Source organism: Haliaeetus leucocephalus, unplaced genomic scaffold (genome assembly GCF_000737465.1).
Source record: "Haliaeetus leucocephalus isolate CR32 unplaced genomic scaffold, Haliaeetus_leucocephalus-4.0 Scaffold830, whole genome shotgun sequence".
NCBI lineage: Eukaryota > Metazoa > Chordata > Aves > Accipitriformes > Accipitridae > Haliaeetus > Haliaeetus leucocephalus.
In genome coordinates, this window is record NW_010973266.1 from 3,331,022 (window position 1) to 3,352,997 (window position 21,976).

Sequence of the window (21,976 nt, forward strand, 5' to 3'; positions counted from 1 at the left end):
TTTAACCTCCCCCCCCCCCCCCGCCTTAAGGCATGAACTTTGAAAACAGTTCATGAAACTGTTGAAACAGTTCATGAAAACTTCATGAAAACATGAACATGAAAAAAGTTCATGTTCATCTGCCTTCCTGAAGTAGGCCTCACAAACAAGTCTCAGGAAAATAAATCTTACATTCAATCCTCGTAATCTGAAAACATCCTATTTGTAAAACACCAGATAGCACACTCTGAGTCACTGACTCAAACTTACCAATTTCTATTCAGCATAGATGCTTTGTCAATAGAATGAAAATACAGCTTTCATGAAACATGTAATACCCTTATTTTGTTACCAGATGATACAGTCTCAGTCTCTCTGTCTAAAATAGTCAAACTCAGCAGCTTTATCCCCTATTTTTGCTGTGTGCTCAGCATGGTATTACTAGCCTACGACTTGCATGCACTCAGCTACAAAGGACCAGTGTCTTTGACTTAGATGTTTTCCCACTGTACGCTTCCCAGCTGCCTTCAAGAGGAACCTCTTGCACCGGCCCAGCACTTTGCCACTGTCTGTCTTTGCTTCCCAGATGCTATAAAAAAAATTTTTTCTAATGCACAACCACTGCACAACTGAACAGGAGGCGTCATACTGTCAAACTGTCCCCAAATTCAACCCCAACACTTAGCCCCTTTCTGATTATCATCTTTCAACTGATTCAGCACGGCTAGGTCAAGAGTTAGGTCCTTTTATAAATTCTATTTTGAACCACAAGGAGAACTTCAAGGTGTAGCTTATCAAATGTGTGTTTATGACTGTCTCTGTACTTCTCCACAGTGAAAGAGATTCACTAACAGAACATGAGTCCAGTATTGGCACAATGACCTCAGACTCCTCTGGATACAAAAACCTACCAGTCCCATAATTCAATGCTTCTGCTCTGTGATATCAATAAATACCCGTGTTCACATGAGGTCAGAGACCACATTCCCAATTTCATGAGCCAGCCAATGCTACCAGAAGTAGCTACCATTTTAAAGGGACCGAAGAACAGGGGTGTGGGGTAGAGTTTGCAGTCTGACTTACTACGGATTTTCCATTAAAAACATGTACTAGGGCTTAAGATACTACGCTGAAGCTCCTGAACAGCCTAGGATATAAATAAGTGCATAAGAATACGAGGATCTACATTACAATGAAAATCTTAAAGATAATGCCTTAAAAATACCTTAATGTTATACAAGTTAAACACCATTTAACCCCTAAGTAAGTTCTCTTTCAAAAATAAAAGTGAGGTATTTGCAGCAATTTAAGTAAACTTACTTGTTTGAAGCACATTCTTTATATAGTCACAAACCCTTCATTAGAAGCACTAAGTATTAACCACGTTTGAGGTAAAATACACTTTTGGGGACAAACACAAGCATACACTTCATCAGCTGCCTAATTGTGGTTTAGGATGCAAAAGTAAAGCCAAGATGGAAACCTCTAAAGTACATACCTTCACTATGACAGTTTGATCAGAGATGCTGCTCATCATCTCATTGATGGACTTAAAGAGCTGCAGCAGAGACTCCCTGAAGTCTGCTTCTCCTTTGTTTTCATAAAGTCTGAAAAATAATTAGGTTTCATAAGCACAATCCAACTAAAATGGAAATACGTTTTAAAAAAATCTGTTCAGATGACAGATGATAATTTGTTGCATTACTTTTTTTTTTTTTAATTCAAGAACTTCTACAAGTTTCTTCACTGAACCAAGAGTTATCTTTCACAAAAAAACCTAAAGACAAAACAGACCGTGCTGGGCCAGCAGGAACAACAGATTTTTGTTTTAAAGCTTCCTATGGAAAATGCCACATTCAGTATTGTTGTTTACGCCTTCAAGTCATGGTGAATCCCTCAGTGGTGACCCAATTCCACATGCCCACGCAGCAGTGGGATAGAGTCTCTTCACCCTGCACAAGAGCTAGCAGATGTCTGGGAGGACCAATGCCAAACAGCTCTCTGATGAGGAAGCCAGAAAGCATCCAGACAACTTGCCAGCAATCATTAAAATCTACCAGTGGCCTCAGGTGAGTGACCTTAAACTCTGTGCAAGAAAGAAAAAGCCTACCAACCCACTATTTGCTTAAAAAAAAAAAAAAGTCTTTTTTTTTTTTTCATGGGAAGGGAGTGCTAAAGTTAAAATGCATTTCACCTCTAATTTCTGGCTCGCTAACACTAAACTAGTTAAGGCTCAGTTTCCCATACAGTCAGTACAGCTGCCACAGAAGAAGGACTAATCCACAGCTGAAGTTCACAAGGCAGGTCCCTGTGCCTTCAGGCAGGATTATTCAGAGCTGATCTGCCCACAGGGACCACCCCCCTGCCAGATGCTTTCAGGGGGATAACCCTGAGATGCCTGAGCAACGCCAAAGGCAAAAAATATGCAGCCAAGCTGAAGAACTTGGTCCGCTGGTTCAATACAGCACAGGAATGAATGTTTCTAAAGCTCTCTTGAATATTTAGATGTAGAATGATCTCTGCTTCAGGTGTAGGATGAGATAATTCTCACTATGAAATGGAAAGGGAGGGGGAAAAGACCACAAGCTCCACATAAATTCTTTAAAAAAATTCTTCCCCCTTTGGCAATATGTATGACTCGCCTACATAAGGGCTGTTGCAAATACACTTCTTGAACCTCAACTATACAGACTTAACATGACCCAGAAAAAGACAAAGGATCAGTGCTTAAAAGAAGCCCAGGAGAATCTGTCATCCAGGTCAAATCTAAACAGGGGTATTTATAAACATCAGAGGGGACTTTTTCCCCAACTAAACCCCATGCTTACCCGGTCAGCTTTGATTGCCTCCAAGAGCCTCATCCAACAGCAACTGGGCTTCCAAAGCCCTCCTTGGTTCCACTAGCTCTGTCCCTGAGCTCAGCTAAACATTTTGCACCAAGACTCATTAGAGCAGCTCCCAGAAAGAGTTCAATTCCCCTCCATATTCTTCTGGAGTTAAACCCAATAAGAAGGTCTTGAATGTGGTCTGCAGCTCAGAAAGAGCACCACACCCAGGCACTTTATATGTACAGTCATAGTATGATTTCTTCATGTTTGAAGATATCATGATGGACCACCTAGTACAGAAGGAAAGGGGCTTATCTTAAGATAAACATGGAGTTCAGAATGTTCCTGCTGCTTTCCACTGAAACTAATGCATATAATTTTTAATGCTGTGTTCATAAACCTTTGGGAGCCACAGATATTAAAAAAGAGCTATTCAACCAGTACGTGGGGAAATAAATGCTACAGAAAAAATATTAAATTACATTATTTTGCTGTGCAAATTTCTATTCCCCTTTTGGGCTAAAACTGGGGGTTATGCAGGACAAATTACTTGTTAACTCCCAATATCAATAATGGATTTCAGTGTCCCCCTGAACAGATTAGAGAGGTGAAACTAATACCAATATAAAGAGGAACTAAATTTGACAGTCCAATAAATCAAACTGTTTCAGACAAAAAGCTTTGCATTTCAAAAAGGAAACTGCAATAAAAATAAGTCACATATGTGTTTCTAATGTCAGTTATTAACATATATTTATTTAATACACCTGATAATGCACAAAAACACTGCTGCTATGAGAAAGAAAACCAGGATTACACCAAGCTGACCCTTCTAGAACCGCCTTCAAATTTTAAGAGTGTTGTAAACACAACATAAACACTGGTATCATTACTGAGTAAATCAAAGATCTTTCTAAAGTTCACTTACAATATTTTGCCTTTATAAACCTTGATATACTGAACAAACAGATTTGCCACCAGGGTTAAACTAGATGAACTAGGCTTCTACGTATTTATCCAGAACCAAAGCTTGCCTGCAATCACATTACTAAAATGCTCCATATATTCAGTCCACTACCATATTACTAAAGTTAAAAATATGTAATATCTTTAGTAAAAGATTCTGCTTGCTTGTTGCGATTCCTCAGTAAAACGCTAACCATATTTCAGAACACTGATACACTTCTGCGTTATAATCACTTCAAATCACACACCTCAGGCAGGATTTAAGTCTTAGAGCAGAACAAATCATGGTGTCATTCAGCAGCTTTGCTGATTAATCCCTTGTCATTGAGAGCTGTGTCTTCCCGATGCTAAAGAACTGTGAATTAGTGCTTAGCACGAGGAAATCCAATGCCCAATACCATAGGGTCATATTGTCTGTAAATCTAATTTGCAGCAAGAGATAATTATTTTTTTCTGTTTTAAAGTGATTTGTAGGACCTGCAAGAGTGTAAGTGACATTCAGTATTTTATGAATCTCACAGCAAGACTCCCACCGAAATAAATTACTATCTCTCAATTAGAGAAAGGTTGGTGGAGCTGGTAAACTACAGAGCTCTACATAAATCCCTTGTAATAAGGTTGTTACCATAGCTAACAAGTAGTAAAAGGATTGAATCTAAGTGAAGACGAATACATCATCGACTTCATTTTATAATTTTTCTCGTATTTCTGCTCTGACAGGTGGGGGGGGGCCTGGGGCGCTCCGAGCTGTTGGGGGTTTGACTCCAACAATACTTGTGGTTCTCTTTTACGAGGCAGTGTATCGAAGTGCACCTCATACTCCTTTTCCTCCTCACTGTCCATCTACTCTGACTCCCTTCCCTCCCCACGTCTGGCCTACGAATAAAGCCCTCTGCAAACCACAGCTTCTCCCTGAGCCCTGCAAACACCACCCAAGGACAAATGTCACATTTCCCGTCCAGAGAAGCTCTCCCTTCGCTTTGCTGCAAAATTGTCAGTACTTTAGTCTTCCCAGACCTCAGGAGCAGAGCCCAGGCTTGGATGAGGGACAGGGCAGTACGGCTACTCGGTAGCTTCAACATTTCAGTCACAATACCAGACAGTTAGCTATTAACAAAAGTTTCCCAAATAGTGGCAAGCTTTATTTGTTCAGTGACCTAAACTATAGTGAGCTGCAACACATCACGATTTTAGCAGCCCACTTGCTGCTTAAAATATACCTCTCTCAAGGAAATGTGGCTCATTCTTAGGGAACAGCTGTCTCCTGAAATAAGTTCTAACTTAAGATATTTCTACAACAGTGCAATATTGAGCAACTTTAACTTGTGGCATTATAAAATTTTGACCCGTTTTGAACAATATCAGCAATCAGAATTACAGGAGGTTTCAGCATTCAGCACACTTACTGATTGAACAATATCCTGGACCGGACTATGAACTTGAAGATGTACTCCAAAGCTTTCATAGCTTTAAAGAGTTGATCAGTGATACCACACTTCTCAGCATTATCCACGTACGTTTTTAAAACTTTAGTCAGTTTTCTGTATAAATACAAAAACACATAAAAGTTACAAGTATGCACGCAGAGAAAAATTTCAAATTTGAAAGGTTTACAGAAAAACTATGTGCCTAAGTAGTGCCCACCAAGTTACAAAACTAATTATGCAACTAATAAACTCATTATGTTCTTGGTTTTGCTGGTAAGTAGCTGCAACCTGTTCTTGAGAAAAAAAGAAAAAACACAGGCTATAAAAACATTCAACATACAAGCAATACAGCAAGTTTTGATCAGACTTATTTTCTGCTAGATATTTAGGGATATTCAGATTTAGGTTATTATAAAGATGCAACTACTAATAATAATCAAAATAATAAAAATAATTAAATTAAATACAAACACATTGTTAGAATTAAAACACATAAAATGGGAGTTTCTTCATTAAACAAGGCCTCCCCTTTACATAGTGTTCCCATAGATTCTGGGCTAGAATTTGTGAAATTTATTTCTCAAAAATGTATACAACACCAGTCAGAAATTCTCTTATTCCACATTATAAAGTCTATCAAACTTGAAAGTGAGACAATTTTAAAAATAATATCATTTCAACTACCTCCCTTCCAATGCATATAAATCACGATCTTAATGCAACTAGAAGCAATTCCATTTTAAATCATCCTAGCTACACTGTATGTTTCAACATTCACACTAGATGTAAATAAGTACAACATTATATACCATTAACAGAAAATAACATTGAGTAGACAGATAGCTTACTATATGGGCATTTATTTGAATAGGGGTAAACTGCATAAGAATTTCAAGTAATCGCTTAGATACTGTCAATACAACCTCTCTTCACTTACAAACTCGTGCAATAAAAGGCAGGGAGAGGGCAGGGATCTCTCATGCCCACAGGCACAAGTCAAGCCAGAGTTCAGATCTTCTAGCATCCTCAAGCTTAAGCCTGCTTCCCCCTCCCTGCATTTAAGGAAGGGAAGGATGCTCTCCATGCTGACCAGCAAAAGGGCCACCTTCAGCTCTTGCTAATAAAACCAGATGCTGGGGGATTCTTCACCCTCTACCCACTTCACACGAAGGCTGCAACAGCGGCTGTAACTCAGTGAAGCGATTGCAATATATAAGTTGTGACTAAACGACTAACTCTTCTTCGCTATTGTAAATCAACAATTCTCAAACGTTTTACGGTCACATAATAGAGACTGTATAACAGCAAAGTGCACAGCAGGTTTCCCTGTTTGGGTTTTTTTTTCCTCCCAGCTCTGAAAAGATGTCCATTGTATATTTTCCTCCAACACTAATAGTCTAAAGCAGCAGCAAAGAACCTGTCAAGAAATACTTAAGACAGCAAAAATAATGGACCTGTGTTTTTTTGTTCTTCGCTGCTTCCTCCCCAAAGTGACAGTAACGCAGATAATACAGGGTAGAACATCAATTTAATGCACCAAACAACATATATTCGAAGCATCTTAAATGGGTGTGATTTCTTTCTCAAGTATGACCGAGAATTGCTTATGAATATTTTCCTCACAAAACAATTTTTGAAACAGTCAAACCATCCCCTCCCTCGATACAACAAAAACAAGACTTCCTCCTTGCAAATGACTGAAAGTTTTATTACTGTTATTTCAAGAGAGAAAGACATACTATCTCCTGTCTTCTTCAAGAGCCACCCACCCTTCCCAGCTCTATGGGCAAATTCCTAATTAAACTACATAAACAAGTAACTGAATAACGTTATCTGGTACAACTGTGCAAGCCACATTAGAGAAAGTAATATTTAAAATTTACGTGTAGGCTAACGTAGCACTGAAATGCTTCTTAATGTAGGTTTCCAAGACAGGATTAAAATGTTGAAATTTTCTGTCAGCAATCAGTCCAATGATAAATACCTGAAAAAAGAGCATAATTATTGCACTAGCCTCAAAAAAAATCTTTAATATTGTACATGCAACCACCTTCATTTTCAGAGAAGATACATTAATAACATTAAAAACATACAGACTTTGGCTTTTGATTATCCTCCCAATATATCAATATACTCCTTTCCTGTGAAAACTTCGTCTTCATAACAAAGTTTTCTCTTCTGAGCAGAAACTTTTTGTGTCTGTCCGAAATTCTGCTGTTAATCCACTAAAATGACTGGACTTGACTGCTTCCATCTTTTCTGAGAGGATGACATGATGTAATCCAACACCCTTTTGATCAAGTCCAACTGAAACTTCAAGTATAATAAAAACCTTCCATGCATTTTAAATTAAAGAAGTAACAGCTCATAAGATACATTTCATTAGTAAACTTCATTCTAGCATTTACACCATGTTTGTTTTATTTATTCATCATTACCAAATCTACATTTTAGTCCATCTACAAAGCAAACTTACCAAAGCATCAAACACTAATGTGTCAAACGTCTCACTCTCCGAGTTCTCCATCATTATGTTAAAGAGTGCATCCAATGTATCTTGAAGAAACTACAAATAAATACACAAGTCGTCATTTTTACAGGAAAAATGAAATTCAGACTTCACACCGGTTTCTACAGATGTATTTGCTTTCATTTATACATTTTACAAAGTAAAGATGTTTTAAAAGTTAACAAAAAAAAGGAAAATTTAACATTTTTGTTTTCAGCAAATTATTTTTTAGTGAAGTTGATTATCTATACATCTGTATCACTCAAACAGGAAAAAACCCATCAGAAAACACACTTGGTACACCTGAACAAGGAGTTTAATCTATTATAGTGAAAGAACAAAAATGTATTTCAAAACTCAGTTTCAACATACAGTCAACAGGACCATGCAGTTTCTGAAAACTGATGTTTCAGAGCACAAACCAGACAAGCAACTAAGTCTCATGCCAAATGAATCAAGTCATCCTCAGTAGTTTTGAGCTGAGCAACGAAAAGCGCACATCATATCGCTTTGCATGACTGCATAAACTCAGATCCACAATTTCAAAGGAGAGCACACATGCAGCCATGGGAAACAGAGCACACAACCCTCTGCCCCAGCCCAAAACCTACACGCCTCTATCACTGTAACAGAGGAAGAGTCTTCACTAGCCACTTGGCTGGACACCCTGATCTGCGCAACACGAAAGTAAAAGCAGATTAGTGTCAGGAGATTCAAGTTAAGCAGAGGGATAAAAGCTGTTTTAAGCATGTATAATTACAGTATTTCTTCCCAGTCACAGCAAGTAATCCATGCATGGCCCAGAGATACTCATCAACACACTCGGTTTTATCAGCATGGGATTCTGTGTCTGAGCAGTTTCTTCCACCAGACGACATAAAAAAACCTGACACGGGCTCCTCCAAGGCAGAATGAGGATGGATCGTGGCCTCAGTTTGTATTTGCTTTGGTTGAGAAAGAAGGGGTTCAACATGGATTGTTCCAGCATGTCTGTCTCAAATGAAGTAAAAATGGTTTTTGTCTTGTAGACGAGACAAGGTATAGCTGGGGAAGAACGTCTGAACAAGCAGAAGGCAATTGATTCCTGAGATTGCAACTACAAAGAGGTATTATTATACACTGTGGGAGCAAAACAGCCCAATTCCCACCTTCCTCCCTTAAAAATTTTTATCTATGCAGAGTCTCCTAGATCAAACATGAATCACCTGGACTATCTACTAAATCCAGAGTTAAATCTCAGGAATTAACCTCCATTTAGCACCTCACTAAACACTGCTGAATGCCAAACTTCCTCAAAACAAGTGAACGTGGAGCCACAGTTTGTGCTACTCATATCTGAAGATGAGAAAACAGCAAAGCCAAAATGCTGGCAGCTGATTTTAGACTTCAGTTCTGGGGGAGATCCAGCTCAATTTCACTACAGGAAACTACGTGCAGTTAAAGAACATGTGCAAATAAAGTACATTTAACCAGCATCTGGCAGGAAGGAAAGAGTAAAGCACAGTTTTGAGCTTTGACAGGAGAAGTTTCTGTCTTGAAGAGAAGTAGTACTTTCAGATCCCAAACACTGCCTGGCTAAGTCCCTTTAAAAACAAAGGAGGGTTAGAAGGCCACGTCATGACTGATCAAGTCTTCATTTCACATTTAGGCATCATATATTGACTTTCATTAGCAAAGTACAAGTTTTAAATCTGTTCACAAGGACTTCATGTAACAGCAAGAAGAATACAGGATAGATGCGTTTGTTGTATAAAGTGGCAGGAAAACATTTCTCAGGTAGGGAGCTAGTATGAATAATTTCTAGTCTATTAGTTTACATTCTCATATCCTATAGACTTTATGCACAAATGGAGTCAGAGCCTCTGTTAAAGGGAGATAACATTTACACTTTCTGTACACTACTGAAACAGTCAATCACAGAATGAGTATCTTGGCTGATCTCTACTTAGCAATAAACGAACATCCATAGGCAGAGGCATTTTACTGGCATTTTAAAAAAATAGTGTAACAGAAAATTTGAATGTGTTTTATCACATGCATACTTTTTTTAATATACCTAGACTGTACCATGTATCGTATTTAAAAACGGGAAGGACAAAAAAAGCTGAAAGAACAGAATGGAACAGTTACAGACTAGGTATTACAAACGTGCGACAGAGCAGTCTACGCAAAGATCTTCTGAACACTCCTGGAAGAGATGGATAACATAAACAGTGGTCTTTAAAAAAAGAATAAAAGTGGTGAAGAGAGCAATATTAAACATTCACTCTTCTGTCCTCTGCAGAGTTCTGCTCAGATCCCTATGCAAAAGGGAAAAGGGAGTATGATTTCATAGAAGTCCTGCAACAGTGCAGGGAGCAGTGAGTGTGCACCAGCTGGGGAACTTGCTCCGATATTGCTTTTACTTAACCCTCCTTTGTGCTGCATCCTTTGTGATGCTTCTAAAATCACCAATATCCATCAAGCAGCAATCTGCTGTACACTCTGTGATGTCATTAGGAGAGGAGGGAAAGTTACAAATGACAGAACTATGACAGCACTTGGCAGAAGTGAGTATCAGTGTCAAGTTTTTAGTTATGAAATGATCCATGACAAAATAGCAGCAGGTAGAAGCTTTCTGGAAAACAAATCATGCGAGATACTATTTTCACCACAATAAAGGATATCAGCATTCTCAGATGTTTTAAGTTACTTCAAGATGAGGCATTCATTATGCTTCTATTAACCAAATTAAAATCCACTGAAGTAAGGAAGCAACACTACAGGCCCTTAAGGGTCATCTGTCCCCAATACATTACATCTTTTGACACTCTTTTAGATTTGATTTATTACAACACATTCAATAAAGTCCCAGCCTACTCTTTTCCACAGCTAAATCTGTCTTTATGTAGGTCTCTACAATCACTCAGTGGCCTTGGCAAATGTAAACAACTTGCCTCAGCTAAGTATTCTGAGGAGAAATAATATATTTTTTTTAAATATCAGCAGCACACAGTAGGATTGCATTCCATGTCCATATATTAAAAATACATTTAATATCACCATGTATGAATTCCAAGATGTTCTAATCTTGCAAAGAAAAACACTGTTTGCCTTCATGTATCTATATATAAAAATTCACTGAAGTGCTAAAAAAAAAAAAAAACACCCTACATTTTCAGAAATTTGCATTTTACATATGTTTTACCAGCACTCAACCTCCGAAATGTTCTTTGAGGGCAGGGAGAAGGGCTTAACCATCCTGAAGGCTGAGAGATACCTGGTTACAATTTAATGTGCAAGCATGTGCAGTGAGGTTGGGGAGGGAGAGGGGAATGCAGGGAACAGAACAAAAGATATGAATACCTCAAAGTATGGGATTCGGCAAAATTATGACACCAAATTTAGTTTTAAAGAAATTAACTTGTTACCTTAACCACTTCACCACCATCAACTTTCATCAGCTGCTTCAAATTCTGCTGCAATAGGTTTGTGTTAGATCGCCATTTCAGAAGTCCCAAAAGATCAACTAGGAATAAGAAAAACAATTATATCATGTAGGATATTTACTTTCACTCACACTCCATAACTATGTTCAGGACACATACGTTTGCTTTCTTAGGTCAGCCATTTTCACCGGACAACAATGTATTACAAGCATGCCTCTGACACTGCAGAAACCTAGTACAATACTTCTATCATGAAAGAACGCTGAAAGGCTTTCAAAAAACCAGCCTGCTTTTGAAATGTCAGCATTAAAATCTAGGCCAAGAAAGTCTGATCCCTCAGTTTTAATTTGTTGTACACAACAGTTGTGTGTTTAGAAAAAGATGCCAAAATGAAATTAGTCAGCCACCAACACAGTCATATCTACAGGGCCGTGACTCTTCCAGCATTAATGTTTCTAGCTTCTTTGCTCTCACTGAATAAACTGAAAAGAAAATAAGGCACAATGCAAGGCAAACAGTTGCAAACTAAGCTAATTCAGTGGAAAGCTGTCTGCTTAATAACTCACAATGCCCAAATTGCTTGGTTGGTTCCAAGTGATGGAGAGCTAGGGTACAGATCAGATCACGAAACAAATCAACTGCAAACGGTCTCGTCCACAAATTCTACATCCCGCTATTAACATCATGTCACTTTAGCATTCACTGATAAACAAGGGAAAAGAGAAGGCAAGCTCACTCTCTTTTATTAGTCATGAAGAGCCACAACACCATTTTTCAGTTTCCCTTAAGGAAAACTTTTCACGAGGAACTCACAATCGGGGTTCCCCTGCAAATAAGCACACCAGTGAATACTAACAACCACACTGGAGCACCAGTAAGTTAAACCCACCCTAGCACTTGTTGAGTTGCGACATGAATTGCCCACAAACCCAAAACCCCAAGCTTGTCCTGCCTTAGCCAGACTACCATCAGGGAAAAATTCCTCCCTGCCCCATTAAAAGTCAGTTTTCAGCACAAAACAAACTATCCGTAAAGACAGTTCATCCTCAGTAGAAGCCGCCCAGAGAAAGAGAGACAAATAGAAGATTTTAAAGACTGTCTACCTTCGGTTTAGCCACCGGATTACTACTGCACATCACCCACCCCCAGCATGGTTAATATTATGTGAATTCTGCCTAATGTAACTCTTAAACAATAAGGACAGACCACTTCTCCCAACCAGTACCCCCGCACTTCTTTTATTCAAACTTTCAAAGCAGCCAACAAAATGTTTACCAAGGCATGCATCTGCAGAGTATATGCTGGAAAATATATGCAGAAACCCAGAGCAGCTGCTATACTTTCCCCAAAATCTTTCATTCTAAGCAATAAATAAAATTACTTCTAGTGGAATGGCCTGCAGTTCTCCCTGGGATAGATTCCCCTCTGAGCAGCACTCAAACCAAGCCTCTTAACTATCTCTTTGGGAACAGAAGTAGAGAGTGTTTTCCTACATTAAAGATTTGAACAATCCAAGCCTTCAATTTTTACTTTTTTTTTTTTTTTTTTTTTTAATCTCCTACAAGAAGTCTATAGGCTGAAACCAAAATCTTGGAAACTCAACATTAATAGAAGAGAGAAATAAAAGAAAAGAAAAGATGCTTCCATGAGGTATCCAAAATGTTTCATGAATATGTTTGTATCAGCTTCCCACCACTGAATTTGGTTTCAGTCTGACTTCTAAAAAGGCACCAGCTTGACTAAAGAAATGATCTCAACAAAAGCCAGCCCACAGACTATCTTTGAATGGCATCGTGTATTGCCCCAAGAAAACAAACCCATGTGTACTTTCAGCATGATGACACAGCAAATGCTAAATGAATATACATATGTGAACAGAAAATGTCAATGCAGCCCAAGTACCAGAAAGAGAAAAATAAGTTACAGTGTACAGTAAAAATGTGCATTCACTCTGTTACTGCAAGCATTAATCCCAGCAAAGTACCAGTCAGTCAGTTAATCCTGCTCTCTTAATAGGTCTAGGTATAAAATAATACAGTAAGTAGAATAGGATAAGAATGTAAAACAGTATTTTAGCCTATAGTAAATAGTACTTAACATAGCCTAGGTCAGAGGAAATTTATATGATCAGAAAATATCAGGGGAAGATGACAGAATGAGGATTTTCAATTCCAAAGGGTTAGAACAAACATCTAGCCTGCCAAGTAGCCAACAGCAACTCTACTTTATTTGGGTTAATGTAATTTATGATTATGTTGACTACGTATGAAGATTTTCTTTTACATCTTATTTAGCAATTGGAAGCAAATGGTCCAACTTCCTGGTTATATACTTTCCTTGACCTGTATTTATGCAAAGGTTTCCATATATATAACCAAACTTTTCTCAAAGCCCAGTCACTGAACTGAAGTTAGATAATATTTCCACTCTAATTAAATTCCTGTGTGTTCTTTGAAATAATCTTCCCTCTTGACTTTAAGCATTTGGTTTTCCACTCTTTAGGACTTGTTTTATTTTAATTCTGTATTCACATCTTCATTTTGATGCCACTGTAGCACCTGAATTTACCATATCATGTGTATTGCTTTTTTTTTTTTTAAATTAGCAATTGTGCTGAATGACTAAGTAAAATTCTTCTCAACTGTTTTCTGAAAGACTTGTCTCCTTGGTTCCTCAAAGTCTTGACTCCAGATGAGCAATAGTCACTATTATCTAGAGGTTTGAGTCCTTCACGAAGAAAAGAAAACACAGAAATACTTTCAATAGGCCTTACAGACACCCTGCATGCTTCACAACAGCAAATATACATGCAGAACACTAGACAGCTCTATGGCTACTGGTAATCAGAAAAATTTTCCAGCAAGCCCATTAATCCAGTATCAGTTCTATTCCCATCACCCTGATAATAAAAGGCATCCACCTTGACAGTCTTGTAAGAGACACTGCTAAGATTTACTGTCCACAGGGGGATGTCGCTTTTAATGCCATTTTGCCCCTCCTTCTGGATTTCCTGGTGTCTCCAGCTTCTGGTTGACAGAAAAAGACGACTCAAATACCAAAACTGCCTTGCCTATGCAGGAGGAAACAAGACCTCAGTTTGTCATAGCTCAACGACCTACTCAGAAAAAGGAAAACAAAATCAACACACAACCCTGACTTGGACATGACATCAGGAACAGATTCAAAACAGACCTTGCTATCCATTTACCCTAAGAACAGAAGGCCCAACATTTCCCACCCCAGAGAGATCTACTGAGATGTTATTAAGTGCAAGCATGGGATCAAATTCCTCACTTCTGACCTTAAAAACACCCAAACAAAAACAAAGAAAACAAAACAAAAATTTAAAAACAAAAAACAAACAAACAAACAAACTCACACCACCACAAACTCGGGGTGCCTGCTGATGCATTCAATGCCCCACAACATGTAAATAGCAGCAAAGCAAGTGTGAGGTATCAAGGAGCCAACCGCCCCCCAGAGAATTTGGGGACCCAGGGCCACATTGCCTCTTAATACATCAGGTGCCACCACCACTGTCAGTCATGACTTCAACACACACATCTCTATAGTTTGATACAGTTTCATATCCATTCTTAAATTCCAGAGTTTAAATATAGAAGCTCTGTATCATCACACAAAAATGCACTTGATGTTCACGTCAAAGTGTTTCTTCAGCCCGTAAAGGGCATACCTGTAGAATAAAGGCATGCACTGCCATAGTCCTGTGGATATGGGAGGAAGAACATTCTCTTCTGCCTCAGACGGCAAAGGAGAATCTGGCCAAGAAGCAAAGTGATGATGAACAGCAACTTCTGATGTGTCCAAAAGCTGATCTTCTCACCGATTCCTGAGGAGGTTGGTGAGGTTTTTTTCTTGTTTTCAGATGGTCCTCCTCTTTGGTTTACATTGCTACTCTTCCTCAAAATTAAATGCAAAATCTAAGAAAAGGCCAGGAAATGTGTTGCTATAATATGTTCTGCCACAAATCACTAACTACTGCTCAAATGTTAACTAGGTAGATACTTCATACTATCACCTTCTCTCAGAGAAAATAGTTGAAGTCTTACCAGTGGCCAAGTTTGCTATTTTGGAGACCTTTCAGATGCTAAGGACATCAATTACTAACAGAAAAGCAACATTAAAAACTTACAGTTCATAGAGAACTGAAGTTAAGTGTGTGTTCAAAGAGCTTATATATAAAAAGATAGTCTGCAACATCAAATACAATGCAGAAAGAGCCATGTGATTTATTAACATAGTTTCAGAATTACTAAAAGTAAGTCTTAAAGCCAATCCTAAGATACTTATGGATGGTGAAGAAAGAACTATTACAAGATGACCAAAAGGAGAAAATTATGTTTTGGCTCACCATTTTGGTAAATGAGGATAATCATGGATTTTTACTTGCTTATTTATAAGAAAGTTAAAGGAATAATATTAACCAACAATTTTACAGAAGTTAAAGTCAGCTTTAGAAACTATAATCTGAACAGCGCTGCCAATTTTTAAATGAAAAATGATACTCGAGGGAGGAATTTAATGATGAAGTTTTCTGTTTCTTTTCTAAATTGCTTAAGGGTACATGGCGATCTTGCTTAATAATGGCAAAATACTTTGAAGAAAGAGAAAAGGCTTTGGCAACTTTTTCTCAAAGTTTCACAGGCAACAATTAACAGTAACATTAAATAAAGACCAAAAGTTCAAAGCAAATTATATGTAAATTAAGCATGAAACAATGATCAGTCTTAATTTTAATAATAGTTCTGTGAAAACAATGTCAATACATTGATCGCTGTGAGATACTTCTAACTACTAACAAGCACTCGGAAAGACTGAGAAAAGACTGAAAAACCTAATCCTATCACAAAGAGCAGCTCAATTCCACATGCTGGTTTCTGCACTCTACAAAACCTCAAAACTACTGTGTTACTGTTGAGCTATGATCCCATTTTTGCTACGAAATTCCAAAATAATTTCCGAATTTTTTGTAAACACCCTCTTAGGCTATAAGACTGCCAGACTGCAGTGAATCTGATGTGCTCTGAATATGAAACACCTAGGATGTGCTATAACAGAGATGCCACTGAAAAACACTGCAACAAAATTATGAGTTGACGACGAAGTCATACCAGAGTAGTAACTTTCCCCCTGGACAGAGGAGAACTCATTAACATGACAATCCAATCATTATTCCCACCCACCCCATGTCCCAAGCCCTCCTCGTCCACAACCTCAACTCCCAACAGATCTATCCAAACTGAGCAGTCCCTTCTCCCGAGTCACGAAGGAATGATCCCTTCTCCTGGCATGACTCACTCACATCTCAATGACCCACCCACACTCCCAAGTCTACTTATGGTGCAGCGAAGAGAACAAGGGACTGCTCCATGGCAACGAAGCACAAAAATTACAGAGAGGGCACCGTCTGGAAATGTGAAATATTTGCTTTGGTGGCTGCCATCAGCTCTACATTCCACAGCGTTTGGATGCAGTCAGCCAGCTGACAAATACACATGAAAAATGTATATAAGGCCAAGTTTTAAAAGGAACAAAATATGCCGACTCCATTCCTGGTACTCTGTCTTCATGTGAAGATGGGTGAACACGAGAATGACCTCCATGCAATACATTCTCATGCTCACATCCCTTCTGCCCAACACAAGAAAACATCAGAGCTTTCTTCAGGCGTAAGATATGGATACTGCACCTTGGAAATAACATGAAATAGCTTATTTGGGAGCGGAGCCATGATATTACCTACGCTTGAAAGCAAACTCATCCTCTTCCTTAGTGCTATTATTCACACCCACAGAGAAGTAAAATGCCACAGAGCCTGTTTTCAGTGTATTTCAGTACAGAAGTTTCAACTATATGGCAAACAATACTCCTGTTTCCATTTAACTCGGGATTCTTCTGTTTTCTTAGAGACAAGTACTGCTCTAAAGCAAAACAAAGCCCATGGACAGAGAAAAGACTGGATAGTACACAAACTCAGTAGAAGCTTTTGCTGCATCCAGACAATTTAATCCAAGACTGCATGGCAAACAACCCACCATCTATTCATAGAGGAAGGAGGACGAAGAAGGCAGGAAAAGCAGTACATACAATCCTACTCCAACTGCAAGGAACAGAAGCTCCAGCAGTTCTAGGAACTTACCATTCTGGGTAAGTTTTGTTGAACAAACTAGAGTTGAAATCTGGAAAGAGTCTTTGCTGATGGTGCAGCTTCCAAGGTTCTGCATGCTCTTCCCTGTTGCAGAGTGTCCTTTTTCCTCCAATTCTATTTTAGTGGATGGTAGACTTAAATACGTCGAGGCATCCTCCAGCTTCTTTGCTTCTGCCTACAGTAGTGTTTTAATACAACACAAAACAATTTGAAAATATCTAGTAAAAATATTATTGTAAAAAAATTATTTACACTGGATTTTCTTAGGTTTGCTCCAGAATTGGAGCTACCCAGTGAGTCTTTAACAGTAATTTAGCACTAACCTGTCTACAGATTAGAGCCAAGATGTAATATTTATACGGCTACAGAAGTAACTCTTCTCAGCCATTAAAACCCACATAAAACTCAGTAACAAGTGCCTTTGAAATTAAAACATCCCCAGCAAAACTTATTCAAGGTTTAACAATCAAGCTGCCAAATATGCAAATTGCACAGTACTTGCTATTTAGTTGCTTGATCTAACAAAATAGTCTCTAACACTTTTTTTCTGTGCAATTCTGTAACAGTAATTCACTACAAGTCAGCCAGCTGAGCTAACGACTACAGAAAGACTAAAGTATCTCAAAATTCTACCTTGTAAACTATAAGGTCATGTTCTCCATCTCTCAAAGTCGTTCCATCATATCTCATGAGCTTCACAAATGCTAGGGCAAATATTTTCTCAGATTTATCTTTGGCTGTTACAAAAACAAACAAACAAAAAAAAACCACCACATAATTAAGTATTTGATACTTATACAGACAGTCAACCTAAATCTCAAAAACACGGATAACCTGTAAATGAGTGACCATAGTAAAGATTCTCAGAGAAAGTGTATAAGAAGTTAGAAGAGTCTTCTAAACACAAGACAGAACCAAAAAAAATGCAAAATAAATGTGTAAGAATCTGACCACACCAACAATAACTAGATGCTTAATACTTCTATATTCTGTCTGTTCTTTTAGAAAGCTGGATTAAGGCAACTCTTTAAAAACAAAACAGAAATTTGATGCATTTATGGTGTTCAGGTTTTTAGAAATTAGAAGAATGGCAATGCTTGGTACCTAAAATAATGAGTTAAAGACCAGCATTGAGGATCTCAACAAGGCTTTATCATTTGGAGGGGGAACATTAGAACCAAAGCAGAAACAGGATTCGTAACTACAGATGAAGCATCCAAGTTTGGAAAGCTGACCCACTCTACAACCAACACGAACGAGAAACTGCATTCAGTTTGCTCTCATTGTTCAAAATCTGTTATCAAAAGTTAAGTAAAAACAAAGCAACAGGGCAATTAAAAAATCACAAAGTAAGTTAAGAAGTAAAACCAGAAGGTAAGTGCAATCAACTTGACTGGCCCAAGGAGCCTGTGAGAAAGCCCCACAGACCTAAAGCACAGCCTCTAGTTCATATTTAAACCACAGCCAACCAAAATTTTTGAGTCATCATAAAAATACTTCTGACACTAGTAATTTGTAGTGCACAGTCATAATTTTGATACTAATGATACTGATTTCGGCATATTGTTTTCATTAGCAAGTATCATTTTCTAAACTAAGTAAATCTTTTATTCATGATCAATTTGCAAAATATACAGCTTCAATTAAATAACCGCCATGGGGTAATGTACTATATATTGCACAGATACATATACATGAAGAGTATTACACATCTTAAAATGCATGCAGTGGACACTACCTGATTAACGCTTTTGTCTACGCATTTATTCTACAGCAAAAAATTTTGCTGCAGATTTAGAAGGGCTTTCCTACTAAGAGAGCCAGCCCCTGTAACCAGTATACAGAATGAACATTATCACAACCAAGGCATAATCCCCAAACTTTACTACAAAACAACTGTTGACAAATGGAAGATGTCTAGCTCTCTCAATCTGATCCTCAATAGCTCAGAGCATCTCAGCTGCCAGCAACATTACAGGAAAGACAAGGAAAACCACAAGCTCTCAAATATCTTTTAGACTAAAATTACTTCAAAAAAACCACAAGTCAGTCTGAGAACCAGAAGCAGAAACCAAGTTTCTTAATAGCTAAGTCTTCAACTACTGATACCAAGCCTACTGTAAACTCTTTCATGTTCTCATTTCACACGTGGGGTTGTTAAATATCTTTACTATTCCCTACCCACCTACTTCTAAGATACACAATACCGCAACCCTTTCACAGCTGCTAACTGAAAGATTTATTCACTATCCCTTTTATTTGACTTGGAGAAATAACTAGGCAGGAAAGGAAAAACTTGATGTCAATTGGTAAGGGTGAACAAGATGTAAAGGAAAAAGAAGCTGAGATGCTAACATAAAATAATCAGGCAAAAAACTTATCCCCGCGCTAAAAGTATTACAATAGTCAGTTAACAGATTAGGAACGTTATGCCTGTTTCAGCAGATTTTGGCACCAGACACTGACAAGTACCATAATGAGAAGGCTGAATTACTCACAGTCCTGTGATGATCTATGACGGAACGTGAACCTTAAATGACTGCGGTTCACATCTTCAATGGGGATTGCAACCTTCATATATTGGGAAAGAGGACGGAGGAAAAAAAACAGTCAGTACAGTATCTTCAAACATCATCGACCACTACCAAATCTCATCTAAACATCTTTCAACAATTTCCTTGGCGCTTTCAGGAAGATTACTGTTAAATACCAGCTCCATTTTGCCATAGAAGACCTTGAAAGGTCACAAATTCCCCAGGAAAATCACCAATTCTTGCACGAAGAAAGAGAGAAGGAACAAAGCAAGCCTCTTAAGTTATCCGACAAGACATGCAACTTCAGATGTTGGGCCCTAACCTCAAAGCCTCCCCTACCACTCCTCCCAGCTCTAGAATGGGCCCCTCTTGAGTTTGACTCAGAGGTGAACTTGATTATCAACAGCAGTGAAGTAAAAAGTCTTAACATATCTGTTATGTACATAACACTTGGACTACAAATACTATTAATGTATCTGGATCCACAAGTAATCAATGTGCAGACATGTAACCAATGCTCTTCTCCTCCAGTACTTTTCCTAGAGCCACCATATTTTCTTAATCACACCCACATTCAGGTTCTGTGCTGTACACTGTCCCCCAATACCACGTCTAGGTTTCTGCCATTCCCTAGCAGTCACTTTCTGTCTACAGATGCAACAAGAGCACCTTTGCACTCAGAATTCGGTGTGGGGAGTACCTCTAAGTCCCTTCTCAGTACACGTATACTGCTCCCACTGACTATAGCTAGACAGAATATATTTTATAAAGCTTACATCAGCCTCCTCTGTAATATTAAAACTTGGCATTTAAGCTAAAATGTTACTGCCCAAGAAAATTCAGCAAGCTTAAAGCACAATCAGCCAGATCCCAAAACACTGATGAGTTCAACACTACAGCAATTGTGTTTTAACATTAATACCCTGCTTCTCTAGCTCAGCTTCATGGAAATAGAGTAAACCGTTCCTAAATGGATGTTGGAGTGCCCCCGTAACAGCCATCTTGACCAAAAGGATGAAGTAAAATTCATTATGCAATAAAAGTCAAATCTATTTTCCAGCAGTCTCTGAAAACCTTCCTTAGTTGAGCTTTTCCTTTTGTCCTGCTAAACATGATCACAAGCATTGAACTTCCCTAGTTTTGTTTCTCAAGGCTCTCCACTGAAACGTGTATTAATTGCATATTAACCCATACAGAGGAAGTTATTGTAACAGTTTATATACCTTCACAGTCTCAAACCAGCGAGGCTGCTTTACTTGGTAATATATCACTGACTTGTACTCTGAGATGGCTTCATCACCAGCACCAGGAAAAATAACGCTCTTGAAAACACAAACAAAAGAGGAAATGTTTATGTCTATCTTAAACTCCAATTTTTCATTCAAATAAACAAAATCAGTGAAGTAGGTCAAAATAAGACAGAATGGCTCACGCTCAGAGCTCCTCATGAAATTAGTATCAAAGTGCATGCACTGATACGACAAGATGTATTTAGTTATGACAAAGGGGAAAATTTTGTTGTACATAAAAATAGGGACTTCAGTTGACAAATACAAAGATGTTGAAAAGGCTTAAACAGATACGTATCAAAATCACAAAGACCCAGATGTGAGATACTTTAATACCTCTAATCTTTTCCCATCTTCATCATAAACAGATACTGTAACTTCTACATTCTTTGCCGTTGTTTTACTGCCTTTGTCAAAGTCGCCCTGAACCAATGTTACATAGATGTCATTACGAACATCACCTAAAAGAGAAAGCAAAGCACAAAGTTCTTAGCAATTTTTACAGTATACCTATTGATTTGTGAAACCAATGATAAACAATAAACAACATATTTTAGTAACAGCAATCACACATATACAGGGCAAAACATTTAAAAGCCATGGTATCTTGAATATTCAAAACTAGTCGTACTGAAAAAGCTGTTTAGCTAAAATTGTGCTAAGACTTCTGAAGTCTGAACTATCAACTTGTAGTGCAGTAAGCTGAATCTAATAAACAAACAACAACAACAAAAAAAATCACACATTATTTCTGGACTGAAAGAATACCACATCATCATTAAGAGTATGTACTCAAAAAACACCTCAGTTCCACGTTTGGGGGGGGGGGGGGGGGGGGGGGGGTTGG

At 38.2% G+C, this 21,976-nt stretch overlaps 1 protein-coding gene across 2 annotated transcripts in view; it reads right to left on the reverse strand.

The window, feature by feature from the left end:
• Positions 1 to 21,976, reverse strand: part of DOCK1 (dedicator of cytokinesis 1) — a 311,286-nt gene that overhangs the window by 240,927 nt on the left and 48,383 nt on the right. For both annotated transcript variants that reach the window (XM_010581957.1, XM_010581956.1), the window contains exons 14-23: positions 21,466 to 21,590; positions 21,064 to 21,162; positions 19,805 to 19,877; positions 17,940 to 18,043; positions 17,298 to 17,481; positions 11,120 to 11,217; positions 7,677 to 7,766; positions 7,084 to 7,184; positions 5,180 to 5,314; positions 1,478 to 1,586 (exon numbers count right to left, since the gene is read on the reverse strand). In XM_010581957.1, the coding sequence (XP_010580259.1) occupies positions 1,478 to 1,586; positions 5,180 to 5,314; positions 7,084 to 7,184; positions 7,677 to 7,766; positions 11,120 to 11,217; positions 17,298 to 17,481; positions 17,940 to 18,043; positions 19,805 to 19,877; positions 21,064 to 21,162; positions 21,466 to 21,590 (1,118 nt within the window). The remainder of the gene's footprint in view (positions 1 to 1,477; positions 1,587 to 5,179; positions 5,315 to 7,083; positions 7,185 to 7,676; positions 7,767 to 11,119; positions 11,218 to 17,297; positions 17,482 to 17,939; positions 18,044 to 19,804; positions 19,878 to 21,063; positions 21,163 to 21,465; positions 21,591 to 21,976) is intronic.